At 41.8% G+C, this 18,804-nt stretch overlaps 1 protein-coding gene across 1 annotated transcript in view; it reads right to left on the bottom strand.

The window, feature by feature from the left end:
- Positions 1-4,524, bottom strand: part of UNC5D (unc-5 netrin receptor D) — a 93,957-nt gene extending 89,433 nt beyond the window's left edge. Inside the window, exon 1 of the mRNA XM_019622627.2 lies at positions 4,423-4,524. Within this exon, the coding sequence (XP_019478172.1) occupies positions 4,423-4,444 (22 nt within the window). The 5' untranslated portion in view covers positions 4,445-4,524. The remainder of the gene's footprint in view (positions 1-4,422) is intronic.
- Positions 4,525-18,804: the final 14,280 nt, after the last annotated feature.

The raw sequence follows: 18,804 nt of genomic DNA, 5'->3' as shown, positions 1-18,804 counted from the left end.
CCAGCCCCGCTCTCCTTAGCAAAGCACCGCCCTTAACAGGTGCGCGGGGAGCAGCGCCTCAGCCCGAAGCAAGCAGCGCTTGTGCCATCCTTACTAACAGTGCCTGGCCCAAGCGTGCTTCTCCTTGCCGTGAGGGGCACTGTTGCACGCTCCCTTCCCCCCGGCTCGCTGCAAGCCACCTATTTCGGTGCACAGGAGAAAGGCCAACAAGCCCAGGTGTGCTCGAGCGCAGCCGCTCTGCTCTGCCTTGCTTGGGCAGTAAGGAGGTGCAAAGCGGCGTGGCGGCTGCAGGCAGAGGAGGAGCAAAGCTTTGGGGTTCAGGGAGCTGCACCCCACGCGTTTCAGGACGCGGTGCGGCCGCAGGGAGCGGCGGTGGCACAAAGCGAGGCGCTCAGAGCACAGTGATGCTACCAAAGTGCTCACCGTGAGGCTCCTACACAACCATAGGGTAAAGGGATTGGGTTCGTGCCACCGTGACTCTGAATTCTCTTTGTGGAAGCCAAGCGTGGCACGCTCCAGGTCAGTGCATCACAATGTGCACCAGTGAGCAAAGACATAAAATCTAAGATATTTGTTCTCCGTTTGCCGTTCTTTTGGAGATAAGCCCTATTTGCATTAGGCAACAAGAGCACGGGAGTCAGCAGAGGGGCTGTATTCCTTTCCTTATTTTTGAATTCATCCATTAACCTCACCCTACTCCACCTGCATCAGATGCTAAGGGTGCTCAACTGCTCCTGTCAAAGTGCTCAGAAATCCCTGACAGGTGAGTTTTGGAGAAATACAATAGGATTAGTTACGTGGGCTTAAAACAAAGGCTTATCAATTGGTCCTGCAGGAGAGCTTTGTACTGCTTTCAGCTGGAAACAAATAATTAAAGCAAAAGGAATTTGTAAACAGAATTTTAAGAGAAAAAAAATCAATATCTGAGAAAACATCACATCAGAAGATCTCTTATTTCTTTTCTGTCATGTGTTTGCCAGACCACAATCAAGAGCAGAGTGGCGAAGGCTGAGAGCAAGCACATGAAAAATACATTTTCTTCAACAGCCTAAGGTCATCTCCATGGCCAATGGGCTCCAAAAGAATAACAACAAGCAGAAAGCCACAAAGGAACACAATCAGGAAGACACACAGGAATAGTTTTGCACATTACAGCATCTCCTATGCTTCTTTAAAGCCTTTGCATGTCAACACCACAGCCCTACTTCCAAGGACATCCATTCCATACAGGCAAGTGCTCTGAGCTCAGCTCACAGGTTGTTTCTGCCCATGCCACTGAGTCAGTGTTTGGTCCTTTGGATTAAAATACTGAGTTCTCAGTTTAGAGAACTATTAGGATGATTAGGAAAGAAAAGAGCATAAGCAGAGAAGGGCAGCAGCTGGTAACTTCAATCAGAGCACTTGACATACAAAGATGCAAAGTGTTCTACAAAAAAAACCTCGGTGGGGAGAACGCAGCAACCTCTGAGCTGGTGAAATTGAGCTGCAGATGAAACCATGCGTTCTTTAAGCACTGATGCACACTGGAAGTACTGCACCTTACAGAAACAAAGCTCTAAATCTGTTCTGGCAGCCCAGTGAGCCACCTCTGTTAGAAATACAGTTGCAATTCACTATGAGGTTTAACCAGAGGGAAGTTAAAGGGGAAGGGAGGATCTGCTTTTTGATATCAGGGAGCGAACAAGAAGAAAAGGTGCATCTGGAATTCAGTCAGAGGGAATTCATGGCATTACTGGGGCAAGTGGGAGAAACACTAATAGAGAAGCTGAGAATGCTGGAAGGAAGTTTGTTAATCCCTTGTGTTTCAATGGTTAAGCTTGTTTTCTAACACACTCCATATTTCACATCTGGCTTTCTACGTTTTCAAGAAACTGAAAGCCTGTCAGCAGAAGCATCGAAGTTCAAAGAAAAACTAAAAGCAAAAAAGGAACAAAGCTAACCAAAGGAAGCCTCCTGAATGGTTCCAACCACATCCACACACAGCACAAAGGCACCAACCAGAAGGACAGACAGAATCTGCAGCCATCAGCTCTGCCACCTGTGCACTCAGTGTGGTTTTTCCCACATCTCTGCATTTCAGGTTGCACCTCATACCGTGCCATGAAGATAGTTGAAGAGTCTATGGATTTCTAGCCTTCACCCACACAAACTTATTAAACAGCTGCAAAGGCAGTTTTTCTCCCTGGTACATGTCAATACCCCAGTAATTTTCATTAAGCCATACAACTGCAGTCTGAGGGAAAATATTAAGAATTCCCTCCTTTGCACCAGCAACTCAGCAAAGTGTTCCAGCTGAATTTTCCAAGGTGCTCTCATCCCTCTCTCTCCCCAGGCACAGCACAGAAGTTTACAGCAGGTGATGATGTTTTGTTTCTTATTTCATGTCCAGCCCTGGAGGAGCCCACAGGTGATCTGAGTTAGATTCTGATCTGAGCTAGATCAGAATTCACATCATCTGGGGTCAGATAATAGGCTGGGGGTCACTGCTGGAATGCTCTCAAGAATAGGTGGAAAGGAAATGGCCTCATTTTGCAGCTCTCACAACTAAAAAAACATTCCATATTCAAATGCCAACCTCAGGTATAAGTGTACAACTATATGCATAATGGATTAAACGATAGAAGGAGAATAAATGCACCCACCCCACTGATGTACTTCACAGAGAAGATTACACATGCACCAGTTGGTTCTAATGCAAATATTCACACCTGTACAACAGGTAAATAATTCATGAGCAGGCAAGAACTGTAACAACAAATCTCTAATGAAATTACACTAAGAATGGGCTCTGCTGTAAGAACACAGAAGCCAATAAAAGCCCTACTTACTCTTGGCATATTTTGGTTATTTATTCTTCCCCTTCTCTCACTCAAAACAACTCTCTAAACAGAACTGGAACTGAAAATTGGTGAAGATAAAAGCCCCAAAATAACACCATGCTTTGCCTCAGCACCCACTGCTTCTCTCAGACAGTTCCAGGGCAGGTGAATCAGCAGGAGGTAACAGCTGAGTGTAGCATTCCATGAGACATAATATGCAGAAATGCAGCTGAAATCCATCCTGATCCTTTGGCCTCAAGTTTGTGATTGACTTTATCTGCCACTCCACAGAACTTTCTCATCCCAGTGCATGGATGTGCATGTGAGTGAGGAGCTTTGGACCACCCGATAGTCAAAGAACACAGACTCCCAACCCAACCCTGCTTGAATAATACACAGCTAAGCCAGCAATAAAAACAACAGCTGGGTGCTCCTTCTGCCCAGCCATTTCTCCATCTCTACAACAAGAGCTGGCTCAAAAGCTCTTCCTGAGCGCATAACATCCCTCAGCAACATGGAATTTCACTGCACGCATCTTGCAGGTAAATGGCTGGGGTTTCTCACAGGCAGAGAGAGCAGCTGCGAGATGAAGGCATGGCATTTCCACTGCTTATAATATAGGAATTAATTTAAAAAAAAAAAAATCAGCTAAATTTCATCATTTTCTTCTCCTCTCATGTAACATCTCTCACTCCTCTGCATAAGGTCAGGATTTCAACACTGCATTTCCTTTAGCAGTAGACCCATATTTCTTTGAGTTTGTCAGGTCTCTCAAAATAATATGATGTAATACTGGAAAAACAACAACATTTAGCAGCAAGATGCAGTACTGGATCCAGCCACATGATACTTAGAAACAATCTCTAATAGACTGAGTAGTTACAGCATCTGCTAAGCCAGTATAAAAGTACAACCTACGTGCATGATGGCAATTAATCAGCCAGTCACAGCCTGCATGCAAACCTACTGTTGAGAGTCTCATTTTTGGTTGTGTTTCAGAGCCTCTTCAGCAGTATTCTAGGAATTGCAAATCCACGGACTAAAAAATATGCAGATAATCAGCACTGAGTCTCAGGTTTGTAGTTTCTGTACATCACTGCTCATGCTGGATTTGCAGCTCCACACATTAGGACATCTAGTGGCTGAATAATTTACTGTATAGACACACATACCTGAATACACCATTCTGAACCCCTGCCTGGAAGCCCACATTTACTCCTCCAAAGCTTTCTGAGAGACTCTCAGGATCTCTGTATGATTGTGCTCTGTGATATAACCCCAACTCGTTGTTCAGTAGAGCGCTCTGAAGTGTGAGCACAAAGAAAGTGGCAGGTACATATATCAATTTCTACTTTATCTTTCATCAAGACACCAGAGCAGCATGCTTACCTCTGCTTCATAATGCAGTCTTACTATTTACAGCGTGCTTATTTTTTCTTGTTCTGTGTTTATAGCAACTTAAAACGTTAACACTTGTATCGCTGTAACACAATGGAAAATGCAGCGATGACAGCAGAGCAGCAAAGTTCCAGGCAGCAGCAAGCAAGGATTTGCTCAGACACAACAACCAGGGGCACAGAAATAAAGGAAAGAAGCTGCTTACCTTCACAAAGCCTCAAGTACATAAGGATCTTCAGGGAGATAGTCTCATCTCCAATGCCAGTCCTTAAAAGGGCTGGGAAGGGGTGGATCCTGGCTCCCGCTCTTCAGTCACTCAGTGCATTGCATTGCATGCAGCTGAGCTCCCCTGGGTTGGCCCTGCCTTCCCACCAGGTGCTCCGTCACTGCTTCAAGCCATGTCTCAAAATTTTTGCTCCAATACTAGTCTGACATTTTGGCATTTTGTTTCCACGTTGATGTGGCTCTGGGCAGCCTGGTCTGCTGGTTGGTGACCCTGCACATAGCAGGGGGTTGGAACTGGATGAGCATCGTGATCCTTTTCAACCCAGGCCATTCTATGATTCTATATGATCTCTATAATTGGAGAGTAGCAAAAAAGGATAAAACCACAAAAGCTGAGAAATTTTTTTATAAGGAACCTGAGAAAGAAAGAACACCTGCTAACTAGCAAGATGGGAGGCTAATGCTCTGCACTGGGGTTAACGAAATGGTCCAAGCTTTAGCCCAAAGGTTGCCTCATGCTTCCTGCACGCTGGAAAGGATGCTGAAGCAGGCACCAGGCATTTACATTGCAAACATGTTTGCCTTGATTAGGGACACTTCACCCTGCTTTGATTTGCTGAATGCATTGGACTAATCATACATACACTGTTCCTTTCTCTCCTTTTTGCTAACTGATGCTCCAAAGCCTCACAGTGAGTCATGAGAGATTATTTTTGCCCTAATTAAGTGCAATTTTGACAGGACTGGAAATACGCAGGTGTCATGTTATTAAGTTACCTAATTATGCCTTTGAAATGGTCACATAATAATAACTCTTCAGTAACAAGAGGAAAAGGGGAAGAGAACTCTTTGTATTATTATTTTCATCTTAATCTCCGGCAGAAAAGCAGAGGGTGACCATCCAGTAACTATTGCTCTGAATTACTCATAATTACCCACATTGTGAAACTCAACTCTTCGATGATCTCAGGTGTGAATGAAAGACAACAGCAGTTGAGCAGTTCCTTTCCTCAACCATTAAAACATCATTTCAGCAACAAGGCAGAGGAACAATAGGAGCACGCTTTGGTGCAAGTTATATCATTTTCTGAGAAACGCCAGTTGACATTCATCAATCAAACACCAAACAACGAGGTAAGCTCTTCTCCCCTCTTCGTGTGATTAAGCAGCAAAGGGCTGAGTTATTGGCAGCTCCCACCGTTCTCCTGACACAAGTTTGCTGACCTCTTACCACTCCCTGGTAACCCCACCACGAGGAGGTGGCTGCACGTGTTTCTGCAGCTATGTGCGTGACCCCTGGTGATGCTTCTCAGGCTGCATAAAGGCAGAGCAGCCTCTTGTGCTCTGCTCTGGTGACTGCAGCAGAGAAGCATGAACGCTGATGAATCATTCCCAGGTGGAGGTCGCTGGAGCAGAGAAGTGATGCCCTGTGACATGTCCCGCTGTGGTGCTAACCAGGATCTGCTGTGATACACGGGGCTTGCCAGGAAGATTTTGCTTTATTCCAACTCAGTTACATCCGTAAAGATGGAGGAGCAGCTTGTGTGAATGCAGTATAGGAAGGATGGCAGATAACAGCCATCCACTTACATCTACAATCACTTGAATATTTTGAAGAGAAGCTCAAGAATCTCAGAGTCATTGATTAAAAAAAAAAAGAACTAAGTAATCTCAGACAACTGTAATTTAAAGAGCACATCAAAGGCTCTGTATAGCTCCACCAAGAGATGAACAGGCGCTCCGTGGCAGTGATGAGGCAGTTGTTGCAAAAGACAAGAGACTTAAAGGAACTGGCTACAGCTGAGCGAGCTGCAGGGAGAGATGAGAGCTAAACAAACAGTGCAACCAATTCCTGCACTGTGAGGAGATTCCAGCAAGAAAAGCTGTTCAGACATTAGCTTTACCCATTTTGAATGAGAGCGTGCCTCTGCTAGTAGACACAAACTGCTCAATCACCAATTTGTATGTTTCAGCTTCAGTTCTCATATACTCATAACTGTCCCTCCATATTTTTTTTTAATTTTAAATGCGCAGCATAAAAACAAACAACAAAAAAAAACCCGACCTCGAACTCTGTACATGTATAGAAAAAAGAAAATTATATCCGTTGGTTTAATGGGCCGTTCTGCCAGTGTTCACATTTTCAACCCAACCCATTCCTTGCCTCTCATGCACGATGCTCTCAATGCTGTTAGGAAGAAGAGCAACCTGATGCTCAAACCTGTCACTACCTTCAGCCCAATTTGTCTTGGGTTCACTTCACTACGTTTGGGTAATTTGGGTTAAAGTTGAGGTGAATTTCACTTTATATCCCCAATCAGCCAGGGGTGTTTAGAGGCTGCTTAATGGAATGAGCATTTTCTTTTTATTTTCAGCAGGTGTGGACAAGAGGAAACCACTAACCTATAGTTGCATTTGATAATAACCAGCACAAGGTTTAGTGTTACATTCTGCAGCATCAGAAACTCAGCCTATAGGAAGGAATGGAGAAAAGAGCCTGTTCAGCATTTCAATAATCCCTTTACTATCAAGAAAAACATAGCTTCTTTCTCAGATGAATTAACCTATTTCACCTGCCAAGAACAAGCCCTATAAATGCTTTACCAAGGTTTGACACACACATTACAGTGAAAATTGATAAAAGGAGTTGACTGCACGGAATTAAGTAACCTCTCCTGCAAACAGCACCAAGCACCAGCTGTTTTTTCACCACCTCCAAAAGGTCCCTTACGTTTGTATTACCACAGCATCACCTGGCAGACTGAAGCACAAATGGGACCCCTGGTGTGATAAGAGCAGCCCTCATACTCAGTACGCCTACAAATGCTCCCAAGCGACAGCCAGCCCAGCTGAGCCCATCCCTGCAGTGTGAAGATCCAAGGCTCTGCTCAGACCATAAAGAAGAGCTGAGATACAGGTAAGGCAGTTCCAAATACAGTGCTGATGGAAGCAGCCACGGTCAGTCCAAATAATCCCTGGGCTAATGAGACTCCAGATCCCATCGCTGCACTCAGGTTCACCCGTACCTCCATCCCCTGCCACTGCCGTCTCTCCGCAGCAATTCCAGTTGTGTACAGCAGAGGGAAGCAGCGAGCACCGTAACAGCGCCGGCCACCCGGCTGTCATGCGCTAAGGACTTAATTATGTTCTCAAACAAAATACAATGAACTCTGTCATAAGTAATCACACAAGAGACCATGAAGTCGGTAGCTCAGTCGAATGGCCTTCTATGCGAGATAAAGGAGGATTTTTTCTGGCTACAGGGGGAAGTGTGACCTCTGAAAATGGAGAAGTGGATTGCAGGGTTCTTGTTTGTTCGTTGTGTTTTTGTTTGATTGTTTTTGCTTTATTTATCAAGACCTCAATGCACACGCTGATGTTTTACATGAAATCGTATTCAAAACAGTTTTCTCTGATCTTCAAGACACCTTAAGGATTCAGTTGCAACTGTGTTAATGCATGGAAATTGTCAACTGCTGGCAGATAGCATAGGAGAAAACATTTTGCTTACAATATATTTGAAGTACTTCACACAGATCCTACATTCTATTTGGGTGTGATTTCCCTTAGCACGGGAGTTAGGTATTGCATAAAACTCAGATTCTGTATTATTTGGTACAGAACTTACCATGGAGCTTTTCCTTCCAGGCTCTGTGCTTGCAGTTCTCTTTCTGTCACACAAACAGCTGAAGTCCACAATTCCTTGATCACACTATAAAGAAAGTTTATGAGAAAGTGAGGCAGAATAGAACAGAGCCCACAACAATAATTATGACGTTATTAAAAGCACACCTCACATGATACAAACCTACACGGCTTTGAAAGACAGACTTTGCCTTTCCTCAATGCTTAAGATAAAATAAAATTAATTGCTGTTTCAAGAAAGAACTAAAGGTTAAAGGATAGTAATTACCAATTATTTAAAGGGTAGTTGTAATGAACTGCAATAAAAGGATGTCATACTTTTAAGCCAGTGTATGGGAACTGCTGAATCACAGCCTGAATCTCTGATTGACCACCTGAGGCGAGCAATGAGTCAGTCCTGGCAGCACAGCTGAAGGCAATTCACCTGTGCTACAGGAAGAGATGGAGCCTGGTTCCACCTCTCCTAGACCCATTTAAGTGCTGACAGCCGTTAAGGAAGGATTTCTTCCTGCAGGTCACTCCTCACAGGGAATATTGTGAGCCTGCAACATCGTTTAAGTATTTTCCATTTATTATCTTTCTGTTGCAATAATCTTACTTAGCCTGACTTTCCTGTATATTTCTTAATTATAACATCTGTATATTCATTGATTATATAGCCAGGTACTATATTTTCTAATGGAGAGTGTGACACTAGGCTAGTATTACCACTTCAATTAGAAGCAAGCTGTGACTTTCTAGAAAGTTCCCACAGTAACAGGGAGTCTGTGGTGCTTCAGTTTGCAACACTTAAACACAGACATCCTAAAGAGTCCAGGAATTTTGCAGAGGAAGGCATCACCCCATTTCTTTCAGTGCTGTGTAACTGAGAAGTGCACTGCAAGTGATGACGACATGTACAAATCAAAAGAGCAAGTTGTGTCTGACCGTATCCTCAAAGCCAACCGTTGCATCAGGCATCAGAACATGGCACCCAGCAAGGAAAAAAATCATAGAGTCAGGAAAAGAATTACAATGGATGATTTTCTTTTCCCCTGGTTTCAGAGTCAGCAATGAATTACAATGGATGATTTTCTTTTCCCCTGGTTTCAAAGTCAGCAATGACAGGTTATAAAACACTTCTGTTCAGCTTTTAAAAGTTACAAAATACACAGAAGGGATAAAACAAAGAAAAGCACAAAAATTAAGAAGAAAATTTTTCTCTTTCAGAAGGTTTTTATTGGGGAATTCAACAATTCAGGAATTCTAACTTCAGCCTTGCTGAGTAAGAGCGATTATTTTCCCTTAAGTCAGCTGATCTCTTTTTTCTTTTCATCCATTGTCATCCCTTGTTATTTAGGACATCGTGTAACTCTCCTTGATTGTGTTACGGTGTTAAGAGAATGAAATTCCAATTTAGAAGATGCTTAGTACTTGAAAACTCTTAGTATGTTAACTTGCTTCAAGGTAGATGCCCGCTTTGATGTGTTGCTGTGTCACAGTTGCACCTTCAAAGGCAGAGAACTTCCAGAAGTAAAAGTAAGAGATGTGCAACTTTGCAAATGAGCCTTAACTTCAAGTCCTGCGTAAGTGCACCGTCTCCTCTGCTGCCACTTAGAAAGCTGGGTTGTGATAATTCAACCTGTTCTTAGAGGGAATTCTCATAGGAAAACATCCTCCTCTTTCACCAGCCATTGCCATTATCAGTACCTCAATATGTCCTACAGCCACCATCACAGTGCGGTCTCCTGGTGATCTTTGATGGAGAGGCTGAGGGAGAACAGGCTATTGTCAATATGAAACTGAATTGGTGAGTAGGAACAGGGACTGAAGACAGCTCCTAAGATGGCAGATGGAAGAGAAAGCAAGGCTCTGCAAACAGCAGATTTTTTTTGATAGCTAGCCTTTAATACAGATAAGGCAGGACTCGCTATCCCTTCCCTGATTGCTCTACCAGGGAGCAGTACAGAGATAAGGAACCTGGCTGGCTGGGGGCTACTATTGATCTGTGAATTCTGATATCTGAACTTTGAAGTTGGAGCTTTGACTCCACATGGGGCATAGAAGAGTCTGTTCAGAGAGCTGCCAAAAGCTTCTCATCTACGTAAACACTCAGCGCCAGCACTAATCTGATGCAAGATACTGAAGAACTAACTTCAAGTTATAAACTTCCTTGGGTAACACAGTTAATAGTGGATAGGAGATGCTTCCCCACAGCAAAAGTTGTTTCTCAGAGCCAGGCAGCCTCGGTCTTTCATGAACTCAGAATTGCAAAGCTGTTGAACTGTGAGAGGGGGATGTTTGTATTTTCTAAACAGGCCCTTTATCTGAAGACTTCTGCTTACAGCACTCAGTTCTCTTGTGATAGCTTGCCCAGGCCTGACCAAATCCTCTCTCAAACAGAAAACATTGTACTGTTGTCATGAACTTTGATCATCTTGTATTCCACGCTGCAAAATCAGAGGTTTGCACACAGGGATTTCCAAGACTAATGACCAAAAAGCAAAGCATAGCCCCTGCTATTTCAGTTTTAGCCTGTTTGGGGACCTCCCAGCAGTGTCAATAGGTACTGAACATCTTCACAGACAGCTTTACCTTGGAACTCCCAAGTGCAGTTACTCCAGCCAGCAGATGATTAATATGTCATCAAAATACTTCTCTACCTTTTCTCTGGTACCAGATGAAAGACATTTATTACCTTGTCCTTTTCCAGTCTGATGTTACAGAGATGCCAGACTAGGAAATCTAACCTCCGCTGTTCCATATTGTCATTTTAATTAAAGCCATATCCTGTAAAATGCTATATGCTGCTGAAACCCTGATAAGATCCTATTATCAGAAAGAAGCAAATTTGTGATGCTATCTGGGCCAGCCCATGATTATCTGCCAGAACAAAAGGAATGTTATTAAACAAACTCTGTTAGATCACAGTGGGAGGATAGAATGAAAATCCTGCTCCAGTGAAATCCCTTATCTCTCTGAGGTCAGACCTGCAGCACGCAGTTGCAGCTCTGTGCTGAAAGTGGGAGCAGAGGAAAAGAGGAGTTGCTCAGTCCTGTTGTACTGTGGAAAGTTTTCTTCCTTTTCTACAATTTATTACCAGAAGAGATACAAGCTTTAATCTGAATTAACTCCTGGGAGATGATAGTTTCTTAAATATATTTTTGAAAAATTTCATTACAAGGTGAAGTGCCTAGATTTGCTTTTCTAAACACAACCATTATGTTTTTAGGACACAAGGAAGAAGGGGTTACAATATACTCTATAAAATATCCCCCTATAAAACTATAAATATACAATATAATATATACTATAATATACTATATAAAACCCTATAAAACTACATATATACAATATATATAGTTTTAATGATCTTTTGTAGAGAATTGGCACACAGCAGTTTCTTTACCTTGACTTCATTCCCTCTTTTGAGTAAACCAAATAGCATCAGTCCCCTCGAGGTGGATCCCACCCTTGTGCAGCCAGAACAAACACTCAGCAGTCCTACACTAGGCAGGAAGCTTTGTCACAGCTTTGAAGCCTGTTTCTTGGTTCTACAGGCATCGAAAGCAAGCTTTCAATTTTTCAGATAGTTCCACTGCACATGACATGTTTCTGCTCTTCCAAGCAAGTACTGAGCTCGTGAAAGAGAACAAGTTAGGTCACCTGTCTTATCCCAAAGGGCTACCTAGCTTCTCTGACTTCTCCATTACCAATAGACAAGCTCTGAATCAGAGAAAATCAAATTATAGTCTGATTATCTTATATTTAGTTACCCTCTGTTAGTACACAAGTAGCAATAACCCTACCATGCTGTGCAGTTATTACTTAACTATCCTCCTCTGCTAGGGACCCTAAACAAAAAACTTAAACTACTTTGGGAATGCAGTTACTTAGGGGGTCTGCACAGATAATCACAAAGTGCTCTGGCTTCGTTAGTTACTGTTCATCAGATAGGCTGTGTTAACTCCCATGTCCGTGCTCTTTCCTGCTATGAGAATGTGTTATTTTAACACTGCCAGGTGGCTGAATGCAGACAGCTGGCTCTACTTAACTACTGCAATGAGTAGAAAGCACCTGTGGGCCCTTAGCACAGCTCGACTGGAAAACAGTAGTTCCCTGTGCTCGTGGAGTTACTGCAAATCTTATCTGCCTATCCTAACAGAAAGGAAAGGATTCCCCTATCCTGGGGATGCAGCCCTTCCTACCAAATTTTTGGGAACTGGACACAGTAGTAATAGCAGTTCAATTAGCAATAAAGGGACCATACAAAACCATGACAAAAGTGAAGGACTTCAGACCCCAAAGAAGGCTTAAACTGAAGATGTAAGACAGAATACATTTTTCTGGTCAGATGCTTGACTCGATGCATCACTAGCATCTCTAGAATGTATTGCTTTATCTCCCAAAAAAAAAAAAAAAACATGAAAGAAAAGTCACTAGAAGGATTTGGCAGCTGATAAAATGAATATTCAAAATACACTAAAGAACAGTAGCAGGTGTATTACGTAAATTCCTCAGAACTTAATGAACTGATCTTTAAAAAAAAAAAAACAGTTTTATCTTCTTCATCCATATGCATTATGATAGGATAACAAATGCAGATATAATTTAAAAGGGGTCCTGGTTCTGTTTGATGTGTTTTTAGGCTGCAGAAAGCCTGATGCTGCAGGCCTGCCCAGTGGACTTGCCACTGCTCTGTGCTGTAGCAGCTGCACCTATCACTGAAAGGAAAGGAAGATGTGCAAAGCGTTTTGTCACAGGCACTTTGCACCTCCTGCAAGCAAGATCTAGAAAGTCTCACAGAAAGGAGTCCTGTGGTCTTCATTTAACTAAGTTGCATCCTAACTCCAGAGCTTGGCTTTGGCACTGTCTGTATGTGAGTGAAGAACTTTGCTTCCTAGCTCCTTTGCCTAATGGCTCTGTGCTGGGCTTCCTGCTAGGGGCACGATGCTCTCCTGACGTTTTTTTTGATGTTTGAGGAAATGAGAAACAGCTTCAAATTAACAAACTGTGAAAGCATCGCTGCTGTCTTGCAGCTGGCCCTGCCTGTCCTTAGAGCTGAGGCAGCAAGAGTCCTTTCTGAACAGATACGATTTGGATTGCAAGAAGTATTACAAAGGAATGGTAATGTGTGCTAGATGCACACACATTACTGTTTCCCTCCTGGAAGTTCAGTGATGAAATGGAAAAATGACTTTTGAATTTCATCCAGGAGTATTTGTACACAGTGGTTAATAGCATTTGTTCCCTATACTTTAAATGGGGAAGCAAAGAGCTGCTAGAGTGATGTGATTCTGGTTGCAGGGATGTGGTAATTACTAAAATCTGCTGGTGAGGGGCTGTAGAAGCTTTGCAGATTTATTTTTGTTAAATCATTTGCCATCCTTCCTAAAATTGATTTTGATCTAAATAGATTTTTTGTTCACAGACTCTTCGCTTGTATCTCTCCATTCACTGATATATGATGCTATTTGACCACTTTAACCTTTGCTTCTATGTGATCTAAACAGTGCATGTTTCCAATATCTGTCTTCTAGAAATGAATGCTACCCTTCTACAAATATATTTTTCCTACTAGCTTGGGCTTCAAACTCTCTATATGCAACTCTACTTCACCCATTTGAGTATCCCAGCTCCTGTCATTAAGAGGTAAGCATTTCATTCTTAATGAGCAGGTAAGGAAGACAGAAAAAGCCTTCGGACTAACTGGCAACATCAGTATTTTGTGGGCTTTGTTCACTACCAAATCCCATCCTGAAATATGTGAAATACACTTTGCAGGATCAGTCAGCTGAGTTCAGAGATGTATGGAGCACCTGGCTCTCTTTGGCAGCAGGCAGAGTCTTGCTTTCAGTAACTTCTTAAAGTGTTTCTTTGGTCCTCACTCCTAAATTTGAGTAGAAAAGAAAACATTTAAAAAATCAAAGAAAGTATATTCTCCAATTTTATTTTTGAGTGTCCCTAAATAATGTTAAGTTCTATCTCAGATAATTATTGGAACTGAATTTCCAATTGAGAAACACTGTTGCATTTCAATTAGCTTTCTTTTGTCACCTACTTTTTTTCAAAGACCTTAATACCTACCCAAGCTTCAAACACTTCTGCATAATAAACTTCAACTGCTACAGAAGGAATTCTGCTTGAACTCTGCTCTAAAAACACAACGAATCACCTTCAAATTAGAATATTTTTTTTTTAAAAAGTATAAATTACTCAAACCAAAGAAGGGGAAAACACAGACAGAAGAAAATGAGACTGCATGCAGTATAATTAGCTGGACTGTTCAGAACAATATCCCCTCTTTCAAAAAATACCAAGGGACCTCAGCAACTTCCACCATCTGCTTTTGCTGTTGCAGTTGGCATGTGTGCACCTGGCTTAGAAAGCTAAATAAGATAGAAATTAACATGTATATCAGTAATAAGATCTATGGAGAATTGTATTTGTAAAAGATGGAAATAAAGAGTTAACGGAGAAGAAAAGGCAGGATGGTTTTTCTTCCATCTAACCCTTTAACCAACCAACTCCAGGAGAGGGATTTGCATGCAGGCAGTTGCTCCTTTCAGCCAACAGCTCATCCTGTTGACAGAGCTGATATTCTCATTGGATGGCTCATCCACGGAGCTGACATTTCCTAACGTGGAACATTGTGTCACTAGCACAAGATGGCAGTAAAACAAGAAGCTTGGAAACAATGACAATCTGCCAGCTTGACTCTGGGAATAACATGACTTTGTCTCTTCTCCTCCACCAAAGCCAGCAAAGCTGCTCTCAGCTCACACCATGGATTTCCCCAGGTGAAATGCAGATGGACAGAGAACTGTACAAATCATAGCAAACTTAACACATAATTACCTACTGCGAGGACCAGAGGCAGCCCAGATAATTCAAAGCTACTTACCAATTCCACTACCAAAAATAAATAAATAAAGCATAAGCTGCTCCAATTCATTACTGTTTATTCATCCTTTGAGTGTACTACACACAGCTGTTAAATGGCTAATAAATTCTTCCCATTGCAGTGAGCAGTCCTCAGATTTAGAAGGACTGCCTCGGCCACTTTTTTGGCAGCACCTAATGGGCAGCCATTCTGCACATGGGAGTAGAGGAAGCACTGCTTTTGACTGGGCTTTGGACTGTGATACAACATCCTATTTGCTTTTGTAAACCAGATATTTTTAAGCTTACTGGGGAGCTACTGCAATGACTACAAACTGAGGAAAACCTGCTATTGCCTTGAGAGTTGTTTGTGCCAAGGCATGTGAAAGCCCATTGTCACACTGAAAAGAAAGGCACAGATCTGAATACAGTTCTACAGTACACAGTGTGAAAAAAAATCCCTTTGATAAACAGAAAAGTGTAAGAAAGCAAAGAATTGAAGGGTTTGTTTGTTTGGAACTTTTAAAAAGACTCTTTGTTAAGAAAAGCAAAACAAATGTCCAACAAACCAAGGGCTTTGGAACAGGCAGCCTTCTTTTAGAAAAGGCTTCACAACCTTGTAGCATCCCCTCTTAAGGACAGTAATAAATAAGTAGTGGGAGAGAGACCCCATCATTTCTGGACAGGAACACATGACCACTATCACTGCATCAAAGGATGCTTATTTTCTACCTGATCACAGCAAGTGTTTTTTTTTGGAAAGGAAAAAGAAAGAATACCCTCTGCTGCTGAATCCAGGCACTCTGTGAGTCTGAAGCACTGAGTGTGCTGGCAACAGCAGATCTGCTGCGTTTGGGTACAAAAATCCCTGCAGCAGACTTATTTACAAACACTTTTTAGTTTTCTGTTGAAAATAAACACAGACCCCGGCTGCTCCAGCACTCAGATAACCTCACCCAGATAACCTGCTCACTCCTTTGTCTCTATCACTCCATCAGTTTTGTTCAGCAACAAACCATAAGAATTAGAAATGCTGGAGGCCTCCCTCATCAGGGCTGTCAGTGCTGCCGTTGTTGAGCTTGTGGATGTGGCAGCAGGGCATTTTTAGAACACTTTTATGTGTACCCTCCTGGTGAAAAACAAATTGTTTTCAATATTGTCACTTAGAGGTTAGTTGCCATCTAGCTGTATGCTTCAGAAACCTCCTTAACACTTCACCACCTTTTGTGGTCTTTGCAGAAGAACATCAGGTTGAAAAAGCAATGCTCACATGGAAGATGGACAGCACTGTCACGTTTCATTATTGCCCATCCTCTGCTTATCTTGTATTAGTCATCGTTATGTTTCAACTTAAAAACTGCAGAATGAGAGGGAAAATCTCCCACATTCTTGCAATTTTGATGCAATTTAGCATCAAAAATTACCTTCTAAATGGTAACTTTTGTATTCCTTAAAATATATTTCATCAAACGGTGTCTGAGGAAGCTATTCAGGAAGATAAGACCTTCTCGTGTGAGAGGTATGACACCATCACAATTAAAAAGGCTGCAATACAGAAGGAGTAGGAATGAAAGGTTAATTTTTCTCATGACCATAGAGTATGAATTAGATGCCATCAAATGCACTTCTTGTTTAGAACTGGAAATAGAATGGGGAAGTGAAGTGATGGGATACAGGGAAAATGCAGAATCGTATTTGTGAACCAAGACCATAGGATGTGGGTTTATAGGTGCAGTCAGTCGAGTCACTGGGTGTCCTCATCATTAATGTGTGGACAGTAGAATACACTCACATGGATATTAAGTTTATAATAGGCTATGACATTACAAATAAACATCAGAACAGTGACTATTAAAACATGTTAAGGGATTTTATAACAGTTATAGATAAGAACTGCAGAAAATTCCAATACTTCAAGTGAGACCCTGGATTTCTGAAAGCACAGAATGGGGAACTGTTATTCTTTTATTTTATTTTCTATTTTGGCAGTGACTCAGGAGAAATCCCACAAATCAGCCATTGGAGTCACAGCATTCTTATCAGATGTTTTGTTTACTCGGACACGGATATGGGTTGCCTTTTAATTGTCTTTTTCCTTTCTGTATGACTTAAGATTTTAATGAATATTAGAAGCTGAACACAACACAAAGACTTGAGCTTACTGACACAGACGCTTCTGAAATATTTGCGTAAACAAACTCTAATTATGTCTAAAGAGGAAAGCCTATCAGGGGGAGAAGAAAAGCAGCGAGACCCATTAACATTGCTAAACAGCATCAATAGCCAAGATTTAGAAAACACGGGTGAGAAAAAACTGGATAGTTGCACTTGATATTATTACCACCACGATCAAGAGTCTGAAAGCAGGAACAGATGTTCTGAAAAAGTATCAGTTTTATCCACTAATTTGAATGTGACTCTCTGTGGAGGGAAATTCACCAGCTTGCTCAGGCTCAGTTGGTTATTTTGTGAAGGAGATGACATCCAGTTCTCACAAAATCCATCTTGTGGCTGCTAAGGCAGCTCTTGATATGGATAGCTGCAAAGGGTGTGACAGTTTTAAAGACAAAACAGAAACTCTTATCCTCATCCCTAGAATAAGTAATACCAAAACTCTGCATTGATTTCTGCGAGAGACCACATTAATTCTGTCTGGTACCTCGTCCCAAAATAGCCCGGCGTTCTGGCACTCTCACAGCACCGGAGATAGCGTGCCCTGCTCATTCACACTCCCAGCAAGCACCATGTGTTTCATTTAAGACTCTTAAATGAAACAGTAAGCCCTTCACAAAATGTAGTTATTCTTGCAAGTTAGGAGGGCACAAAAACTAAGTGGGGTTAAACACAGCCATGTGGTGAGCACGGTACTTATGTCAGTGCAAATCAGAGGAGGCTCCACTGATTCCTGTGGAACTAAGCACTCGGTTCTCATGGCAGAGCAGAAAGAAGAAACAAGAACACCAACAAATTCAGACAATGGAAAACTGCCATCAGTGTCAGGTTAATGCAAGTCAGGAGAAACTCTGCCAACATTCATCAATTCAACTTCCAAAGCTTTGTGTTTCAGGTAGAATTATTAAGAATTTCCAACTGACAGTCAAAGGTTCAGGGGATTGGGTGAGCAGGATTCAGTTATTTCAGCATTAAACTTGAGATTAAGTCAGATCACATTTTGAGTTCACTACAATTCTTATTTTTCCTGGATAAATATCGCTGCACTCGCTGTAAGAATCAATACAGACAGTTTATCTTTTTAGGTGCAAATGCAAATATCCAAACCCCAGTGATCACTCCAGCACAAATGGTCCAAGGCACCTGGAAGTTCTTCTATTACTCAAGTTCTGTGTGGAAGGCAAGCAAATTATTTTTACTAATATTCTCACAAGTTGTATTTTTCTAATGGATCTCTAAGGAAAAAAAGAAGTAGAAGTTGATAGCCATTTTTGACAGGGAATCTTTAAAACTAACACAGTCTGCTGCAAACTGAATCTTGGGATTTCCCTTTAAATACTCATTAGCGCAGTGAGTCCTTAATTACTCAGCACCCCATTTTAATAAAGCCCAATCATAAGGTGTTAATCATGAGGGTAAGAATGGATGCCAACTCTTCACTTACCATCAAACTATATATTTGGATGTTCAAGAAAGAGACAAATTGCCAAAACCCAACTACTGCCAAGGCCTGAAAATCACAATTCCCTCCTAACTGAAACTTCAGAATTCAATAATTCATTTAGCTTGAGCTGATAAGACAAAGTGAAACAGATGCATGACTGGAAATAACCAGCATATTTAGACTGAAGATTCAGCTATCAGGAATTTTAGTTTTCAGTGCCTACACAGATATGAAATGTAT

This window comes from Meleagris gallopavo, chromosome 24, assembly GCF_000146605.3.
Source record: "Meleagris gallopavo isolate NT-WF06-2002-E0010 breed Aviagen turkey brand Nicholas breeding stock chromosome 24, Turkey_5.1, whole genome shotgun sequence".
Classification (NCBI taxonomy): domain Eukaryota; kingdom Metazoa; phylum Chordata; class Aves; order Galliformes; family Phasianidae; genus Meleagris; species Meleagris gallopavo.
This window is presented reverse-complemented; position numbering and strand designations above follow the sequence as displayed.